Raw genomic sequence first — 17,135 nt, 5'->3', positions numbered from 1 at the left:
CACCCCGCCCCCCTCCAGGTCACAGAGCGTTTCACTCCACCCCTTTCGGCCATTTTTGTAGTATGCTGGGGGACGGTGTAATGTTAATACGCCCAACAACCGAAAATTTGTTACTTATACACTTACAGCTTCGGCATCGTTGAGCTTGGACTACAAAAAAAATAAAATTGGTTAGCTGGAAGTCCATGATCTCGTTTAGCAGCGCCACAGCAAATACTTTGACGTAATTGTTTAAAAAAAATATAATGGAGAACAGAGAAAACTGAGAGGATTGAAAAAGATGTGCCAGACAGAATATAAAGATACGCCGCTCCTGGACAGACTACGTTCTCCTACAGCCTCCAGGAACACAACAAAATGTATTTAAGGGCTGTAAAAGTGGATTTTGCATAATATATCCCCTTTTAAAATAATAATGTGTGACCAAATGTAACAAGATTTTAAGATTTTACCTCAGTTTTTCTTCGTAATTTACAAAAACAGAATATTAATTAATAAGCTACCATTTTAGCTCATCAGTATGACATGGGACTATTTGGGTACAAACTGACGAGGGGGCAAATTGACCCTGAGCTGCTGTAAAAATAAATAAATAAATAATTTGCAGATTTAACAAATAATAATAATAAAAAAAAAACTCAGCTGTAATGTTTGTGTTTTCCCTTTGTGTGTGTGAATAATGTCTGACACACACATGTAGGAAGTTAATTAAAAGTTGTTATCTTACCTTCAGAGACAATAGTGTTTTGAAATGTGCACAGAATTTGGGGAAGTGTGCTAGATTTATGTACAGATGGAACATAGAAATAATAGTTTTGGGATTCTTAAAACTCTTCAGTGGGTTTGAGTGTACTTTTGTTTTATTTAATGTTATATATCATGTGTTGCTTTAAGAAAAACTTGGTGATCCAACATCAGACAAGTGCAAACAATAACAACTAAAGAGTGGTTCTTTTTCCCCTTTTCTCCCCCTGCTCCTCTCCTCCTCCTCTCTCTCTCTCTCCCTCTCTCCCTCTTTCTCTCTGTTTCTCTCTCTCGCTCCATTAGAAAAGCATAATATGGAAGGTTTGTGAATTTTTCTAAGATTTCTACTTTTTTTTGTTTTTTCAACCCTTGTTTTTGTTCATTTTATTTAAGCCCAATCTGTACTTTTAGATGACTTTGCTTGCTTGTTGAATTAATGCCATCAGATGTTGGTTTGCCAACTTCTTATTGCAATTCCTTTTTGAGCCGCCATCACAGATGGACCTTTTAACATCATCCTGTTTGTGTTGTTTTATTCTGTTAACCGCAAACACAAAACTAGAAGGTTCTTGAGCTTCTTTTTTGCTGCCCTGCACCTTTTGACAGAAATGCATGTTTTTACACCAGTAATGTGTAGAAGTGATAGCATATAGGCTGTCATAGCTGTGACACAGTTTCTAATAGGAAATGCATGTGGCCCCAGGTAAGAGAGATGCTAAACGTTTAGCTGAGTGGGTAGTTGCCAAAGCAACACTTAAAACTCTGGATGTTGCCTGGCGGGCTGATTCGTTTTTACAAATGAGCAGGACGTCACCACGTTTTTATTTCAGAGAAAATCACTCGTGTAGATTAAGTTTCTGTTTAAGATTGTTTTGAAAAAATGTCAAAGATAAACCCTTTGTTTTTGCTGCCCCTTCTTCCAGTCTCCAGCCGTGTACCAGGTCCAAATGCCTCATATGGCAGTGAGCCAGTCTAAACCTTACAGAACAGGTAAAGGTGAGAATAATTACTGCTTTCTCCTCATCGTTCCCTCTCTCTTTTTATTTTAATTTGATCAATTTCCTGCTCTTTAAGGGAAATTTTTAACCGAGATGGTTCCATTGCTAAGGGCCACAGTCGAGTCGGTACATCACTGCTGTAAATGACCCTTTCATCCGTTATATTCTGGTTGTCTGTAAAGGATGACGACACACAGGGTTTCTAAAGGAATGTCAGTAAAACGTGGCTTCTTAGATTGATTTGTAATAAACGAAGATATCTTTGATTTACTTCTTACAAATTAAATCCAGTTACCGATTATAGATCTATAATCTGTAGGATTAATTGTAGAGATTTTAATTGATCCTAGTTTTTAGGGGGAGTCGTGGCCTAGTGGTTAGAGCAGCGCGCTTGCACTCAGAGAAGGACGCAAGTATCCGGTTCGATCCCCAGCGCCTGCACTCTGGGTCCCTGAGCAAGACCCTTAACCCCAGACTGCTCCCCGGGCGCTGCACATGGCAGCCCACTGCTCCCCAAGGCGGTGTATTATTATTATTATTATTATTATTATTATTATTATTATTATTATTATTATTATTAATAATAATAATAATAATAATAATAATAATAATAATAATAATAATAATAATAATAATAATAATAATAATAATAATAATAATAATTGAACTTTATTGATCTCACAATGGAGAAAATCACTTCTGCATCTTAACCCATCCCCTTGGGGAGCAGTGGGCTGCCACTGTGCAGCGCCTGGGGAGCAATTGGTGATTAAGGGTCTTGCTCAGGGACCTTAAAGACGATATTACTATTACTATTTATGAACAGATTTAGAAACAATGTTTTTATTTGGTGTTTGCTGCACAATTACACTCATATAGTAACGTTTTATTGTGATAAACCTTTTACTAATGTTGAAATTTAGTGGGTTGTATTATAATTCAGGCAGAGAGTTAGTGCTGAGATGGCAGCAGGTTTCCACTACCACAGTCGGCGCTTTCAGCTGTGGAAATGGATCTGGTGCTAAGAAAGCAGCAGCAGCCTTTTAGCACTGGAATCTGTTTGGTGGGAACCAAAAACCTAAATATGCGGCAATAAAGTGGTAGAAATGTCCTGAACTCTAAGGGCTTCTACTTCTTTCTGGACCACCACTGTTAGCAGGAAAGTCGCATAATTCTGCTTTAAAATGCATTCATTTATTGTGCATGATGGAATCGTCCGTTTGTCCCATTAACTTAAGAAAACCTCCATCAGATGTTACTTGTGTGTTCACTAACTCTAGATACATTTTGGTTGTTGCACAAACAATAAATTTGGTTGGCTAAAGTATTCTTTAACTTTCTACATAACAGCTTTTTTTTCCCCTAACTCATGAAAACGATTGAGAAGCTTCTGCTGACATTTTTACTGCAGTAGATTATTTATTCAGGGACCCCCACTGGAAGTGGGGGTCCCATGCTCTTACTAATTAAAATAAAGTCATGCTTTTTGTGCAGAAAATAATTTCTGGGGTGTTTTGTAAAATGTTCTCAGCGTAGTTTTCTAGATAAAAAGGGAGCATTTTTAGTTTAATTTAACTTGGATTTTGGGTCTGTCATCTTTCTCTCCGTCTAATCCACCGTTATGAACCTTTAGTGCCCAACATGCCCCAGCAGAGGTCTGACCAGCACCACCCGCCTGGCACGCCCACCATGATGCACCCAGCCACCGCAGCAGGACCGCCCATTGTAGCACAGAACCCCGTGTACTCTGCGCAGTACTTCACCTGCAGCCCGCAGCAGTTCACCAGTCAGCCGCTCGTCCAGCAGATGCCTCACTACCAGTCCCAGGTACCGACCACCGTCTCTGACCCACGCAGCTCCCGCGCCCACCGGCCGGACGGAAGAAGGTCTTCTAACAAGCCGGACTGTTTTTTTTCTGTAAAATGTTCCTCCAGGCGCAGCACATGTTCAGTCCAGTCATGCAGAGCAGCGCCAGGATGATGGGCCCCCCTACACACGGCCAGCCCGGCCTCGTCTCCTCGTCTACTACGCAGTACCCAGAGCAGACGCACACCATGTATGGTACGTACCAGCTGCTACCCTCCGGTGTGAGCGGTGCACCCTGGGAGCTCACAGATAAACCTAGTGCTTATCAGGGGGGCGAGTAGCTGTGTTTTACTGCACTACAGTAAAAGTAGCTACCAGCTCTGTTTTCTTCTTCTGCATCGGAGTGGTCACTTTGTTCTAAATCAGGTTTTTATCTAAAATCGCCCAAAGTGGCCTCAGTTTCAATGTTCTTGTCGCATTTCACTTCGTTTCCACATCTGTGGAGTGTAACAAACTGGCATTGTTTCACCCAAAGGAGTTTTTAGTGACAGGATCAAATGTAAACAATGGACCAAATCAATATGGCACCGGCCGTTGATGGAGCTAGTCAGGATTTAGTCTACGACGTCGGTGCAGACACAAAGGTGCAGACGAGGCAAATTTATTTATATAGCACAAATCAGTACAGAGACAATGCAAAGTGCTTTACATTATTAAAATATAGGAAAACTAATGATGTTTCAATAGAACAGTTTAACTAGAACAGTCAAAGGCAATTCTAAACAAATGTGTTTTAATCTCGATTTAACTTTTACAGTTTTCTGGAAGTTTGTTCCAGATAAGTGAAGCATAGGAACTAAATACTGCTTCTCCATGTTTAGTTCTGGTTCTAGGCAAGGCAAGGCAAATTTATTTATATAGCACATTTCAATACAGAGACAATGCAAAGTGCTTTACATTATTAAAATATAGGAATATAAACACAGAATAAAAGCAAGTAGGAATAAAATGTAGAAACAAAATAGAACATGGGAGAATAGAAACTAAAAGCAAACATTAAAAACAGTTGGACTACAAAGTTGAAGTAATGATGTTTCAGTAAAACAGTTTAACTAGAACAGCCAAAGGCAATCCTAAACAAATGTGTTTTTAATCTTGATTTAAAGACACTCAGGCTTTCTGCACTTTTACAGTTTTCTGGAAGTTTGTTCCAGATAAGTGGAGCATAGGAACTAAATGCTGCTTCTCCATGTTTGGTTCTGGTTCTACACTGCAAAAACAGAACTAAAAATAAGTACAATTTTCTTGAAATTAGTGTATTTGTCCTTGATTTGAGCAGTTAAATAAGATTATCTGCCAATGGAAGGAGTATTTTTACCCCTAAAATAAGATAATTGGATATAATGCACTTGAAATAAGTTGATGGAGAGGAGTTCTTCCTATTTTAAGTGCAAAAGTCTTATTCCATTGCCAGATTATCTTATTTACCTGCTCAAATAAAGTACACATACACTCATTTCAAGAAACTTTTATCTTATTTTTAGTTCTGTTTTTGCAGTGTAGGTATGCAGAGTAGGCTGGAGCCAGAAGACCTTAGTGGTCTGGAGGGTTGATAAACTGATATCAAGTCTGTGATGTATTTAGGTGCTAAGCCATTTAGGGATTGACAGACTAACAGAAGTATTTTAAAGTCTATTCTCTGAGATACAGGGAGCCAGTGTAAGGACTTTAGAACTGGGGTGATGTGCTCTACTTTCTTAGTCTTAGTGAGGACGCGGGCAGCAGCGTTCTGGATCAGCTGCAGCTGTCTGATCCACTTCCTGTGAAAACACCGTTGCAGTAATCAATTCTACTAAATATAAACGCATGGATTAGTTTCCTCGCCTGAACAAACATGTGATGCTGCGTCTTCTCTCCACATTCTAGTCTGACGGCGGATGTAAAAAATGGTAATCCGGAATAAAGACCTGCGGCGTGAAAGTTGCCTTATTTTAAAACATGCTAACTTCCTATCAAAGGTGCTGTAGCCTCTGGGGATGAGACCGGGCCTGATGTACGACTACACAGCCTTTTAACACGTAAACCAGCTGTTTACAGGGTTCTCACGGGTCCTTGAAATCCTTGAAAGTTTGTGAATCTGAAAAAATAAATTCAAGGCCCTTGAAAGTTCTTGAAAACAGCCAAAAAAACACCTTGTCCTTGAAAGTCCTTGAATTTTTTTGTGGGGTTGAAAGTTCACACGGATGACGACTCGTGTGTCATTATTTTACTACCACAAGATCTTTTATAATTATGTTGATTCCGCAGACTTTTAATTTGCAAAAGTATGTTCGCTCTTCTTCGTTAGTTGGTAGGCTACGGTTTAGGCCTACGTGCGTCCAATAGGTTACATTCACGCAGTGTTGCCAACTCAGCAACTTTGTCGCTATATTTAGCGACTTTTCAGAGTCAAAGTCCAAAACTAGCTTAATCAAAGATTAAAGTAAGTGAAACAAATTGATATAATTCTGAACATCTCAGTGCTGCACTTTTTTCCATAAAATTCCATGAAACGGTTACCTGACTCCGCCAGATAGATTTGCTCCGCATATCCATCTGGAAACCTTCCGTTTAAGTAATTTTGGGAAGGGGCGAAAATACTGGTTAGCTGATTGGCCTATGTTGGTGATAGACGGGCCAAATAAACCAATCAGATCAACGAAGCATATGACGTACTCGTCAACATGCTTCGTCGTCGCTCGTAACAGAGCGACGACGAAAACACAACCACAAGCCAAGCTACTCTTGCTGCTGCAGGTAAAGGCTCATTAGCTCAGCAAAGAAATACTCTGTAATTCCGATAAAACTTGCTCGATAGCCACGCTAATGCTAGTTTCATCGGCTGAAGCCGCCATGTTCTTTAGACTGAACTGTCGCGCTTCTCGTTGCGTCACACCTCAACCCGCCTCAAAGCCAACGCTGATTGGACGTTCGTTTGGTGAACGGCTCCAAATTTTCTTTAACGGAAAGTAGCCAGACTGATCTGCGAGTGAAAACTTGAAAGCTCGCGAGATCAGGATGGTCTCACGAGGCTAATGAAACAGTAGGCTAATCTTATATGTAATGTAGTATGGCATAGCCATGTACTGTGGATATCAATGTAGGCTATAAATTAAGTCCACTTTCTTGCATTGCTTCTGACCCAACAACTTCTATACCGTTTAGTCTTTTATTGAATTTGCATTGTATTAAAATATGATAACCTATTCAGCGGTCACAGTAAGTAAATGCCGCCACGTGTGGTCCTTGAATTTGAGGAAATTGGTCCTGGAAAGTCCTTGAAAGGTCCTTGAATTTGATGTTCACCAAGGTGTGGGAACCCTGTGTTTAACCCAGCAGTCGTTTCCTGCTCTTGTTTTGTGTTTGCCACAGTGTCACAAGGACCGATGCCTCAGCAGTACCCTCACCCCAATGCCACCTTACACCCTCACCCTCAGCACCCCCAGCCCTCTGCAACCCCCACCGGCCAGTCCCATCAGGGCGGTCCCCCGCAGCACGGGGGTCCTCAGAGCCACCCTGCAGCCAGTCCAGTCCAGCATCCTCAGCACCAACAGGCGGCAGCAGGTGATCTTCCTCTCCCAGTGAGCCGCTGAGTCCTTGCAGCTCGCTGCAGTCGTGTGTTTCACGCGGCTGATTTGTGTTTCGTAGCAGCGGCGGCGGCAGCCCAGGCGCTGCATCTGTCCAATGCGCCCCCGCAGCAGCAGTTGTACTCGGCCTTGGCGCCGACGCCCCCCTCCATGACGCCTAACCCCCAGAGTCCCCAGGCGTCGTTCCCCTCTGCTCAGCAGACGGTGTACATCCACCCTCAGCAGGTGCAGCATGGCTACAACCCCAGCCACATGGCACACGTGCAGCAGGTAGGTCGCTGCCTGAATGTGTGTGAGAGAGACGACCTGGGATTAGAACCAGCAACCTTTCTGCCTTCTGATCGGGTTTCATGTAATGACGGTTCTACAGCAGGTTCTTAATGTCGGCCTGATTCTGTTAATGTGTCAAACAAGTGTTGATTCCTTTCTTGTGTTCTTTCATTCCCCCTTTGTGGATTATCTTCTGTCCTTGTGTCCTATGTTCCTCTTTTTTTGTCCTACCTCACTTCTTCTTTCTCTCCTCTTCACTTCCTTTCTTCTCTCATCTCATCCATCCTCTCCTCCCTGTCCTTCCTTCCCTGCTCCCTTCCATTCTTCCTCCCTTCCTTTCCTCTTCCCTTTCTTTCTACCTTCCCTCATTCCCTCCTCCCTTTCTTCCCGCCTCCTCTTCATCCATCCATCCTCCTCCCCCTCCTTCCTCCCTTCCCTCCTCCCCCCTTCCTTCCCTCCTCACCTCTTCCTATTTTCATCCTGTCTTTCCTTTTTCCGTCCTTCCCTCTTCTCTTCTCTCCGTCATCCTTCTTTATTACTTCCTCCCTTCGTTTTTTCCTTCCCTTTTGTTCCCTTCTTCCTTTCATCTTCTCTTCTTCCTCCTCCTCCTTCTTCCTTCGTTTCTTCCTTCCCTCCTTTCCTTTTTTCCTTCCTTCCCTTTGTTCCCTTCTTCCTTTCCTATTCTATTCTTCCTCCTCCTCCTTCTTCCTTCGTTTCTTCCTTCCCTCCTCCTTTTCTTTCCTTCCTTCTTCCTTCCCTTTGTTCCCTTCTTCCTTTCCTCTTCTCGTCTTCCTCCTCCTTCTTCCTCCTCCTCCTTCCTTCCTTCCCTCTTCCTTTCCCTCCTTCTTCCTTCCTTCCCTCTTCCTTTCCCTCCTTCTGCCTTCCTTCCCTCCTTCTCTTCTTCCGTTCCTCTTCTTCCTTCCTTCCTCCCTTCTTCCGTTCCTCTTCTTCCTTCCTTCCTTCCTCCCTTCTTTCCTTTCCTTCCTTCTTCCCTTCCTTTCCTCTTCTCTTCTTCCTCCTCCTCCTTCTTCCTTCGTTTCTTCCTTCCCTTTGTTCCCTTCTTCCTTTCCTATTCTCTTCTTCCTCCTCCTCCTTCCTTCGTTTCTTCCTTCCCTCCTCCTTTCCTTTCCTCTTCTTTTCTTCCTCCTCCTTCTTCCTTCGTTTCTTCCTTCCCTTTGTTCCCTTCTTCCTTTCCTATTCTCTTCTTCCTCCTCCTTCCTTCGTTTCTTCCTTCCCTCCTCCTTTCCTTTCCTTCCTCCTTCCTTTTGTTCCCTTCTTCCTTTCCTCTTCTCTTCTTCCTTCCTTCCTTCCTTCCTCCGTCTTTCCTTTGTTCCCTTCTTCCTTTCCTCTTCTCTTCTTCCTTCCTTCCTTCCTTCCTCCGTCTTTCCTTTGTTCCCTTCTTCCTTTCCTCTTCTTCCTCCTCCTCCTTCTTCCTTCCTTCCCTCCTCCTTTCCTCCCTTCTTCCTTTCCTCTTCTCTTCTTCCTCCTCTTCCTTCTTCCTCCTCCTTTTAAAGTTTGATGTTTTGACAGGAATAATGTAAAGGATCCATTTAAAGAGTTTTGATTGGAGAATGAATTGAAGCAGTAAAACTTCTCTGGTAGATTCTGGTTTTTGACTTGGATCCTTTAACTTTTCTCTGAGACATTCTGAAAGTCGTGTAGCCTTAGAAAAGTTTTTCTTGTTAAGAACGAAGCGTAACTAACCCTCCACATTAGAGGAAGAGGTGCTTTCCTGTCTGCTTTATCTACTCGGTGGTAGAAAATCTTCTCTCCACCAGAATAAAACGTTTTCTAGTGGCTCTGGTGCCTAAATCCTCTCAATCAGTTCAGTGTTTCTGTTCCCTCAAGGCTTTGATCAGGCAGTAATAAAACGCCTGTTGAGTGTAACTAAAACCCCTATAACACCACTCCACCACTCTGTTAGCCCTGATTGAATTTTTTTTATTGACCCGTAATGTACTCACCATTGATTGTGGTCATCACTTTCTGCCCCTCGGAGCAGCAGCTGTGAATGTTGCCGTCCTGATGCTCCTCGTTTCTTGTGCTTCAGTTTTCAGTCTCCGTCTCTCTCTCTGCATCGCAGGCCCACATGCAGTCTGGCATTGTGCAATCTCACCACCCGGCAACCGGCCACCCCACAATGATGCTGATGGCCACGCAGGGCCATCCAGGGGGTCCACAGCCGCCGATGCCCCAGACTGCCCTGAACCCCATCCCGGTGTCCTCCACTACACATTTCTCCTACCTGGCACATCCACAAGGTACTTCTGCTGCTGCAAGTGTTTCTGTGTCCTCGTCAGCAAACGCTGGCAGCATCCGCCCTGCTGCTCTTCTTGTACATAAGAAATGCTATAAACTCAAATAACTGCAATGGGTACACGTTTTTTGGTTCTAAACAAATTTACCTCAATTTGATTATTGAAGAAGTGTGACGAATGCAGCAGAGAACTGAACAGTTTTTGGGCTTGGTTCTTCCTTAGGAAGCCTCTCAAAATAAACACCCGGATGTTTTTATTGGACATGACAGGGTGACGAATCAGGCCTAATTTTTTTAATCTCTGCGATCGTTAGAAACTGCATCACAACCTTTTTGGCCACCGTTGAGGGTTCTGATCAATCACACTGCAAAAAGAGAACTAAAAATAAGTAGAATTTTCTTGAAATTAATGTATTTGTCCTTGATTTGAGCAGGTAAATAAGATTATCTGCCAATGGAATGAGTATCTTTACCCCTAAAATAAGATAATTAGATATACAGCACTTGAAATAAGATGATGGAGATGAATTGTTCCTATTTTAAGTGCAAAAATCTTATTCCATTGGCAAATAATCTTATTTACCTGCTCAAATCAAGGAAAAATACTCTCATTTCAAGAAGATTTTTCTTATTTTTGGTTCTATTTTTGCAGTGCAGGAACGCTCTCCTGATAAAAGTTAAGTAGGGATGTACCGCTATGAAAATTTAGGCCAATATCGATATCCGATATTAATATTGCTGTTATGTCCGATAACCGATATTTACCGATGTACATACACATTTAAGTTTCTGCAATGATGAATTTTACACAGTTTTGTGCCAAAAACTGAAAATTCTAACTGAATCGTTGAATGTGCGAATGCACTGCAAAAACTAAAGTAAAAATAAGTCAAATTCTTGAAAGTAGCGTATATGTCCTTGATTTGAGCACGTAAATAAGATGATTTGCCAATTGAATGAGATTTTTGCACTTAAAATAGGAATAACTCATCTCTATCATCTAATTATCTTATTTTAGGGGTCAAAATACTCATTCCATTGGCAGATCATCTTATTTACCTTCTCAAATCAAGGACAAATACACTAATTTCAAGAAAATTTGACTTATGTTTAGTTCCTTTTTTGCTGTGTGTATCTTCTTTCGACACTGTGGAAAAATGGCCACATTGCTCACATTGCATCTCTGTTTTATAAAAAAAAAATGTCACATGATCCAAAAACAAAGAAAGAAAGAAGGAAAGAAAAAAAAAATGCATGACCAACTCCCTGAAACACAGGCACAAAGGGCAACTGGATGGAAATATATCGGCCCACTTTTACTTATCGGACCGATACCGATATGTCAATAAATGACTAACTTTGGCCGATACTGATGTTAAAGCCGATAAATTGTGCATTCTTATCCGTAAGGCAACCTGATCAACTTTCCTGAGTTACAACCGAAGCTGCAGTTTCTGTTTAGAACCTGTTGGACTGAATATAGTAAAGAGACTTTTAGATTTGTTCTCTCATGTCCTGTAGCTCAGCTCTGTGTTACATGGTAATATCCTAGAATTGCTTTTCAGCTCTTGTCATTTAATCCTTCCTGGATTTCTGATCTGACAAGTTTCCAGTCTTGAAGGATTTTAGGTGACAGACCAACACCAAGTGGTGCATGATTGTGACCTGGAACATCAAGGAAACATGGTTTTCCTTTTAGCCTTGATACTCTAACTATAACACGTCACAACACATTTCCCTCAGAAGTCACCTAATCAGTAGCTGCAGTCCATCTGTGTGTCACCTCCTTATTACAGATGTTCTGTGAAAGCCTCAGATCATTTTGTGGGATGAAGTTGTGGAGACGTTTAAAGGTGCATAACCACACTATTTGACTTTTTTGAATTTATACGTCAGTAGCTCACTCTGGTTGCGTGTAAAGTTTTTATGAAAGATTATCCCGTCCTGCTGGCGTATTAGTTATTTTGGTGGTTTTACGCTTTGTTTTTGCTCAATTTGTTAGTAAATAAAGCCTTTTTTTTTTTGTTTATTTACGATTTTAACGGAAGTACGTACTGCACATGCGCAGCAGGCGTTATAACAAGGAAGCAGGCTAACAGCTATTAGCATCTCCCAGCGAAACAATACAGAATAGTCCAAGATCCAGTGGGGAACGAAACACAAGGGAAAAGACTGGAATGTCGCTGGGAATACAGTATGACCGTTGGTGTTCACTGAAGCGGACGCTAAACCTGCCGATTCCTCAGATGTGACAGACGTGCGGAAATGTTCTGATATGAGGCTCTTATAGGTTGGTGTATTTAATTAATGGCGCTTTACTGCGAAGCATTGTGGAGGGTCAGTCTCAGTCCACCATTATTTTTACAAGTCATTTATTAGTTAAGCAAACTGGCATTATGAGAGTTCTGCGATGCTGCCACTAGATGGCACCACGTCTGTTTTATATCTGCTAATCGCACCCGGCACTGGGGCTATTTTTATCCGTGAAGAGGACCATCAAAAACATTGTCAGGATAGAGATAATTATTTTATCATGATAAAACTGTTTTTGGTCTTTTTTTTTTTTTTGGTCTTTTAAGCATATAACGTGGCTTTATACCTTTTTAAAGCAGAACCTCAAACCTACAGATGTGGTGGTCCCTCTAAACTGGCAGGCTGGGCAAAGAGAGCGGCCATCAGCGAAGCAGCCAAGAGGCCTTATGCACAGTTGGCTGAAAACCATGCAGGAGACGCGTGTTAAACAAGGTGCTGTGGCTAGATGAGAAGAAAGTGGAGCTTAGATTGGCCTAGTCCAAGTCCAAACCTAAATCCAAGAGAGAATTGATGTTCAGAGATGGTTTCCATTCATCTTGAGCTATTGTGTAAGAAGGCTTGGCAACAATGTCAGCCGCTAAACGTGTGAGGCTGGCAGCAACATGCCTCTGGAGACTTGCAGCTGCAGCAAAAAAAAGGTAAAAAAAAAAAAAGTGTTGACTCAGAGAAGCTGAACATAAAAGAACCTCCCCAGTTTTCAGATTTTCATTGTAAAAAAAGAACCTAATTGTCTTATTTACTTTCCACTTGACAAATATGCACTACTTTGTGTCGGTCTATCACGATAAAAATAAAAAAAATACCCAGAGGTTCCAGCAGGCCGGCTTGGGTCGTTGTCTCTTTTCGGGTCCGTCTGTATTCATCGCCTTTGTGTCCTGTCCCTGCAGTGCAGCCTCATCATCAGCAGCAGCTGTAGATGGAGGGCGCCGGCGAGCCAAGGGACCCGCTCCGCTTCCCGCTTCCCGACCAGAGCCTCCATAACAAGGCAGCGAAGAGAACGAGAGCCCGCCCTCCCTCTCTTCTCTTCCCTCACCCGACATGCTTCACATCAGCGTTTCTCTCCCCTCTCCCTCCCCCCTCTCCCAGTCAGACTAGGCAATAAGTGAATGTTAAGAGGTTGATGCAGTGACATGTTTTAACAAGAGCTTTTAAGGACGTCTCCTGATCAGACCCTGTTCACACACATAAACACACACACACACACACACACACACACACCATAAAGGGTCAAATGGAGTCAGCTTGCCGAGTAAGATGTGAAAGAGAGCGTTGCAAAGAATCAACTGGAAGCCGTGTTCTGTCTGCACCTTGTTATGGAAATGAAATCTTCCAACCTTTAGGCAGTATTAATTTTACTGTTTATTGCTGCTGCTGCTAAGTGCTGCGTTTGTTTCCAGACTGCAAGACAAGTTTCTAATCAAACTAAAAAGCGAAAAATGAGCAGAAACGTCCTGTGGTGGGGAAAAAAAAAAATTCAAATTAAAATAAAACTAAAAGCAGCCAGGAGGACAGGAGAAATGTTATTTATAAAACTAAATGGCTGAGGTGATCAGATCCCACTTCTCACCTGACCCTTATGTAACTTTTAAGTTAACTTTTACTTTGTAGATAATATAAATAATTTAGAAAATGAGCAAAAAAACTTAAAAACAATAAAAAAGTTTTAAAAACTGGATGGTGTCTCTGTGGTTCAGTCATTTTTAGGAGGGGGAAATATTCAGACGGTGCGACATAAAGCAGTGTTGATTCATTCGGCTTGTGGTTTATGTCTGATTTAAAGTTTCCATACAGAAAAAAAACAAAACAATGGCGTTTACAGCCGCATCTCAATGAATTAATTAAAGCAAAAATTTAAACATCTACAAAGATATACAAACATTTGATATATTTCAAGCCTGTATTTCTGGAAATTGAGATGATCATGGCCTACAACTAATGGAAACCTAATAAATTATATATATATATATATATATATATATACAATATGAATTTCTGTTTTCATAAACCCAATTAAAATGTTTAATATATTAAAGCTGTTTTATGGGTGTCACAATCACAGAGAAGACCACTGACTGCTGTGCCTCATTGTGGAAGGTAACCTAAAATAGGTCCTTCTATAAGAAGTTAGCCGTCAGTGAGTGGAAGGAAAAACTTACACCCTTAAATTTCAGACAAATTGAAAGCTGACTTTAAAGCACCCTGAGTGCTCAGTGCCTCAGTAATCCTACATGGTTATCATCTACATGCCAGGCTAAAGAGACTGGCCCAGTGCTGCATTCAAGAATGCTAATGGAAAGTTCAGTGGAAGGAAAAAATGTGGAGGGAAAGTGCGCATACTCGGCAGGAATAATTAAAGCCTTGATGCAGTAAAAGATGTCCTGAGCTTTTACTGAGTGCATCTCCTGTACGGTACAATGGCATACTTTATCTCAGTAAACTGACATTTCTGTATTAACTTTTTGCCCCCATCTGTTGTGTAATTTTTAAAATATTGACTTCTGGGTTTCCATCAGCTGTAAACCATAATCAATAACAATAACAGAAATAAAAGCTTGAAATACATCAATCACTTTGTAATGAATCAGTTTCACGTTTTGAATTAATGAAATAAACTTTATCCATGACTACACTGTCACGGATAAAGTGTTGCACTGGAACCTGTCCTGAGTATTCAGTAGGAACTCTTATATTTAGATCTATCCATCCCATCTCAGAATCTCCGTTTCAAAGCTGAACGCGACGACTGCTTTCTTCAGTTTATTTGTTTAGCTTTGACTATTTTAATGTCATGACTGGTTAATATAAATCCACCCAGCTTTGAAGATGGAGACACCTGGAACTCACAGCATTAGCTTTTACAGAAGTGCCTCCATGATTTGTTTTTCAATCGTCCTTGCCGTCTTTCAGCAACTGAATATTTGTCCACATGTGGTTCTTCTGGTAAAGACCTGTGGAAAAAGTTATTTTTATTTTTATTTTGCAGAAGCATAATCTGGAAAATGTTAAAAAACAATCCAACCTTTAGAATGAGTTTAGACTTTTTGATGTTGGTCCCAGCGTCAGAGAACCTTGAGAGCAGCAAAACGAGAGCATAACTCTACAAATGTGCTCAAAGCTATATTTATCAAAACTCTTTGATACTACATTAAGGTTTTTTTTAGAGGTTTTACTTTTCTTTTTTTTTTAAGGTTCTGAGCAGCCGCCGAAATGTAGAGGTTTGGGTAAATTGTGAAGAAACCTGCAGTACATTTCCAGTCCGGCGGGGGGCAGTAATGAGGAAATCAAAGACTTTACCGGCTGTTCTTGGGCGCAACTTTTGTCGCCTAGCAACCGTAGCGTCAAGCAACGGAAGCCAAAGAAGCGAAGCCGGAAAGTCATTGAGGAGTTGTTCCGGTTTGTATTAAAGATGAGCGAAATGTTAATTTGCTCTCCAGTAAAACTTAATAAATAAATAAAAGTATAAGTCTGAAGCTTAACTTTAATATCAATTCTAAAAATGAACCTCAGCCACACCAATTTACTGCTTAGCCTCCAGTCATCGGTGAAAGCCAGCGAGTTTTAAAAGTCCTACCGCCCCAGACCCGCGCCTTTTATCTGGGGTAGTGTGGACCTGAGAAAGGGAAATTACTCTGGTATCTCAGACAAGGGTAAAGACTCTCTGCAATGAAAAAGGGGCTCATGTGGTGTAAGGAGAACAAAGTCCACATTTTAGAGTGACCATCATCGCAAAGCCCTGATCATTCCTTTAGAAGAATATATATATACACATATATATGTGTATATACACACACACACACATATATATATCTATCTTTATATATATAATTATCACGATTACTATATAATATATATATTAATATAAGATATATATATATTATATATACATACACGATTTACTATAAACTACACATATAGTATCTATATATTTATAATATATATTATATATTCTAAATCTATATATATATAATATATATATAAGTATTCTTCTCTCTCCGCTTCTCTCCTCTCTCTCCTCTCTCTCTCCTCTCTCTCTCCTCTCTCTCTCTCTCTCTCTCTCCTATCTCTCTCTTCCTCTCTCTCTCTCTCTCTCATCTCTCTCTTCATACTCTCGCTCATCTCTCTCTATCTCTCTCTCCTCATCTCTCTCTCTCTCTCTCTCTCTCTCTCTCCTCTCTCTCCTCTCTATCTCTCTCTCTCCTACTCTCTCTCTCCTCTCTCTCTCCTCTCTCTCTCTTCTCTCTCTCTCGTCTCTCTCTCTCTCTCCTCTCTCTCTCTCTCTCTCTCCTCTCTCTCCTCTCTCTCTCTCTCTCTCTCTCTCTTCTCTCTCTCTCTCTCTCCTCCCTCTCTCTCCTCTCTCTCTCTCTCTCTCCTCTCTCTCCTCTCTCTCTCTCATCTACTCTCTTCTCTCTCTCTCCTTTCCTCTTTCCTCCCCTAGCCCTGTTTGCCCCTCTTTCATATAAAAGTGATAAAACAAAAAAAACAGCAGACAGGTTAATTTTCGGTTAGGTTTATTTAAAAAAGTCAAATATACAGTTGGTATATATATATATATATTTATATATTTACTATAATTTAAAAGCTCATGAGTGAAAGGGATGCTGAGCCAATAGGACGTGTGAGAAGCTGCTGGTGTCGGGATGATGCGTTGATGTGGAATGTCTTACAGTGCGAAGTTAACAGGATGAACAGTATTCAGAACACATTACATTCACCAAGTGGACACGTTCAAATAAACAAGACGAGGGGGAGGGGGGAGCTCATGGTTTGGGGCTAATAACACCTTGATAACACCTCAAGCACTGCCACAAGTTTTGCTGGTACATGTATATATATAAAAAACCTAAATATAATCTGGCAGCTCTGGTTCTTATGCAGCAGATTTTTAGTTTTTTTTTTTTTATTCAAATGTTTTTGGTCTGTAAGCAGATACAAGCGCTTAATTCTTCCATTCAGCATGGTGTGAAGCATCTTTCATTTATTGCACGGCACGATCACACCCCGGGCTTTTTGGAGAAGGGGAAAAAGCAACAGCAGCTTTCTGGCAAAGGCACAGTCACTCTCCCAGGAATAATAATAATAATAATAAAAAAACACGATTAACAAAAAGGAGAGAGGGTACGA

General features: G+C 41.2%; 1 protein-coding gene across 1 annotated transcript in view; it reads left to right on the top strand.

Annotated features, from left to right (window-relative positions):
- The window catches only part of atxn2 (ataxin 2), a 41,369-nt gene extending 27,680 nt beyond the window's left edge, over window positions 1–13,689 (top strand). The window contains exons 20-27 of the mRNA XM_036143903.1: window positions 1,048–1,065; window positions 1,668–1,740; window positions 3,376–3,569; window positions 3,677–3,803; window positions 6,960–7,151; window positions 7,236–7,444; window positions 9,528–9,705; window positions 12,902–13,689. Coding sequence (XP_035999796.1) covers window positions 1,048–1,065; window positions 1,668–1,740; window positions 3,376–3,569; window positions 3,677–3,803; window positions 6,960–7,151; window positions 7,236–7,444; window positions 9,528–9,705; window positions 12,902–12,930 — 1,020 coding nt within the window. The 3' untranslated portion in view covers window positions 12,931–13,689. The remainder of the gene's footprint in view (window positions 1–1,047; window positions 1,066–1,667; window positions 1,741–3,375; window positions 3,570–3,676; window positions 3,804–6,959; window positions 7,152–7,235; window positions 7,445–9,527; window positions 9,706–12,901) is intronic.
- The last annotated feature ends 3,446 nt before the right edge of the window (window positions 13,690–17,135 follow it).

Source organism: Fundulus heteroclitus, chromosome 12 (assembly GCF_011125445.2).
Source record: "Fundulus heteroclitus isolate FHET01 chromosome 12, MU-UCD_Fhet_4.1, whole genome shotgun sequence".
NCBI classification, from domain to species: domain Eukaryota; kingdom Metazoa; phylum Chordata; class Actinopteri; order Cyprinodontiformes; family Fundulidae; genus Fundulus; species Fundulus heteroclitus.
The sequence above is the reverse complement of the archived record's forward strand: the minus strand, read 5'-3'. Positions and strand labels throughout refer to the sequence as shown.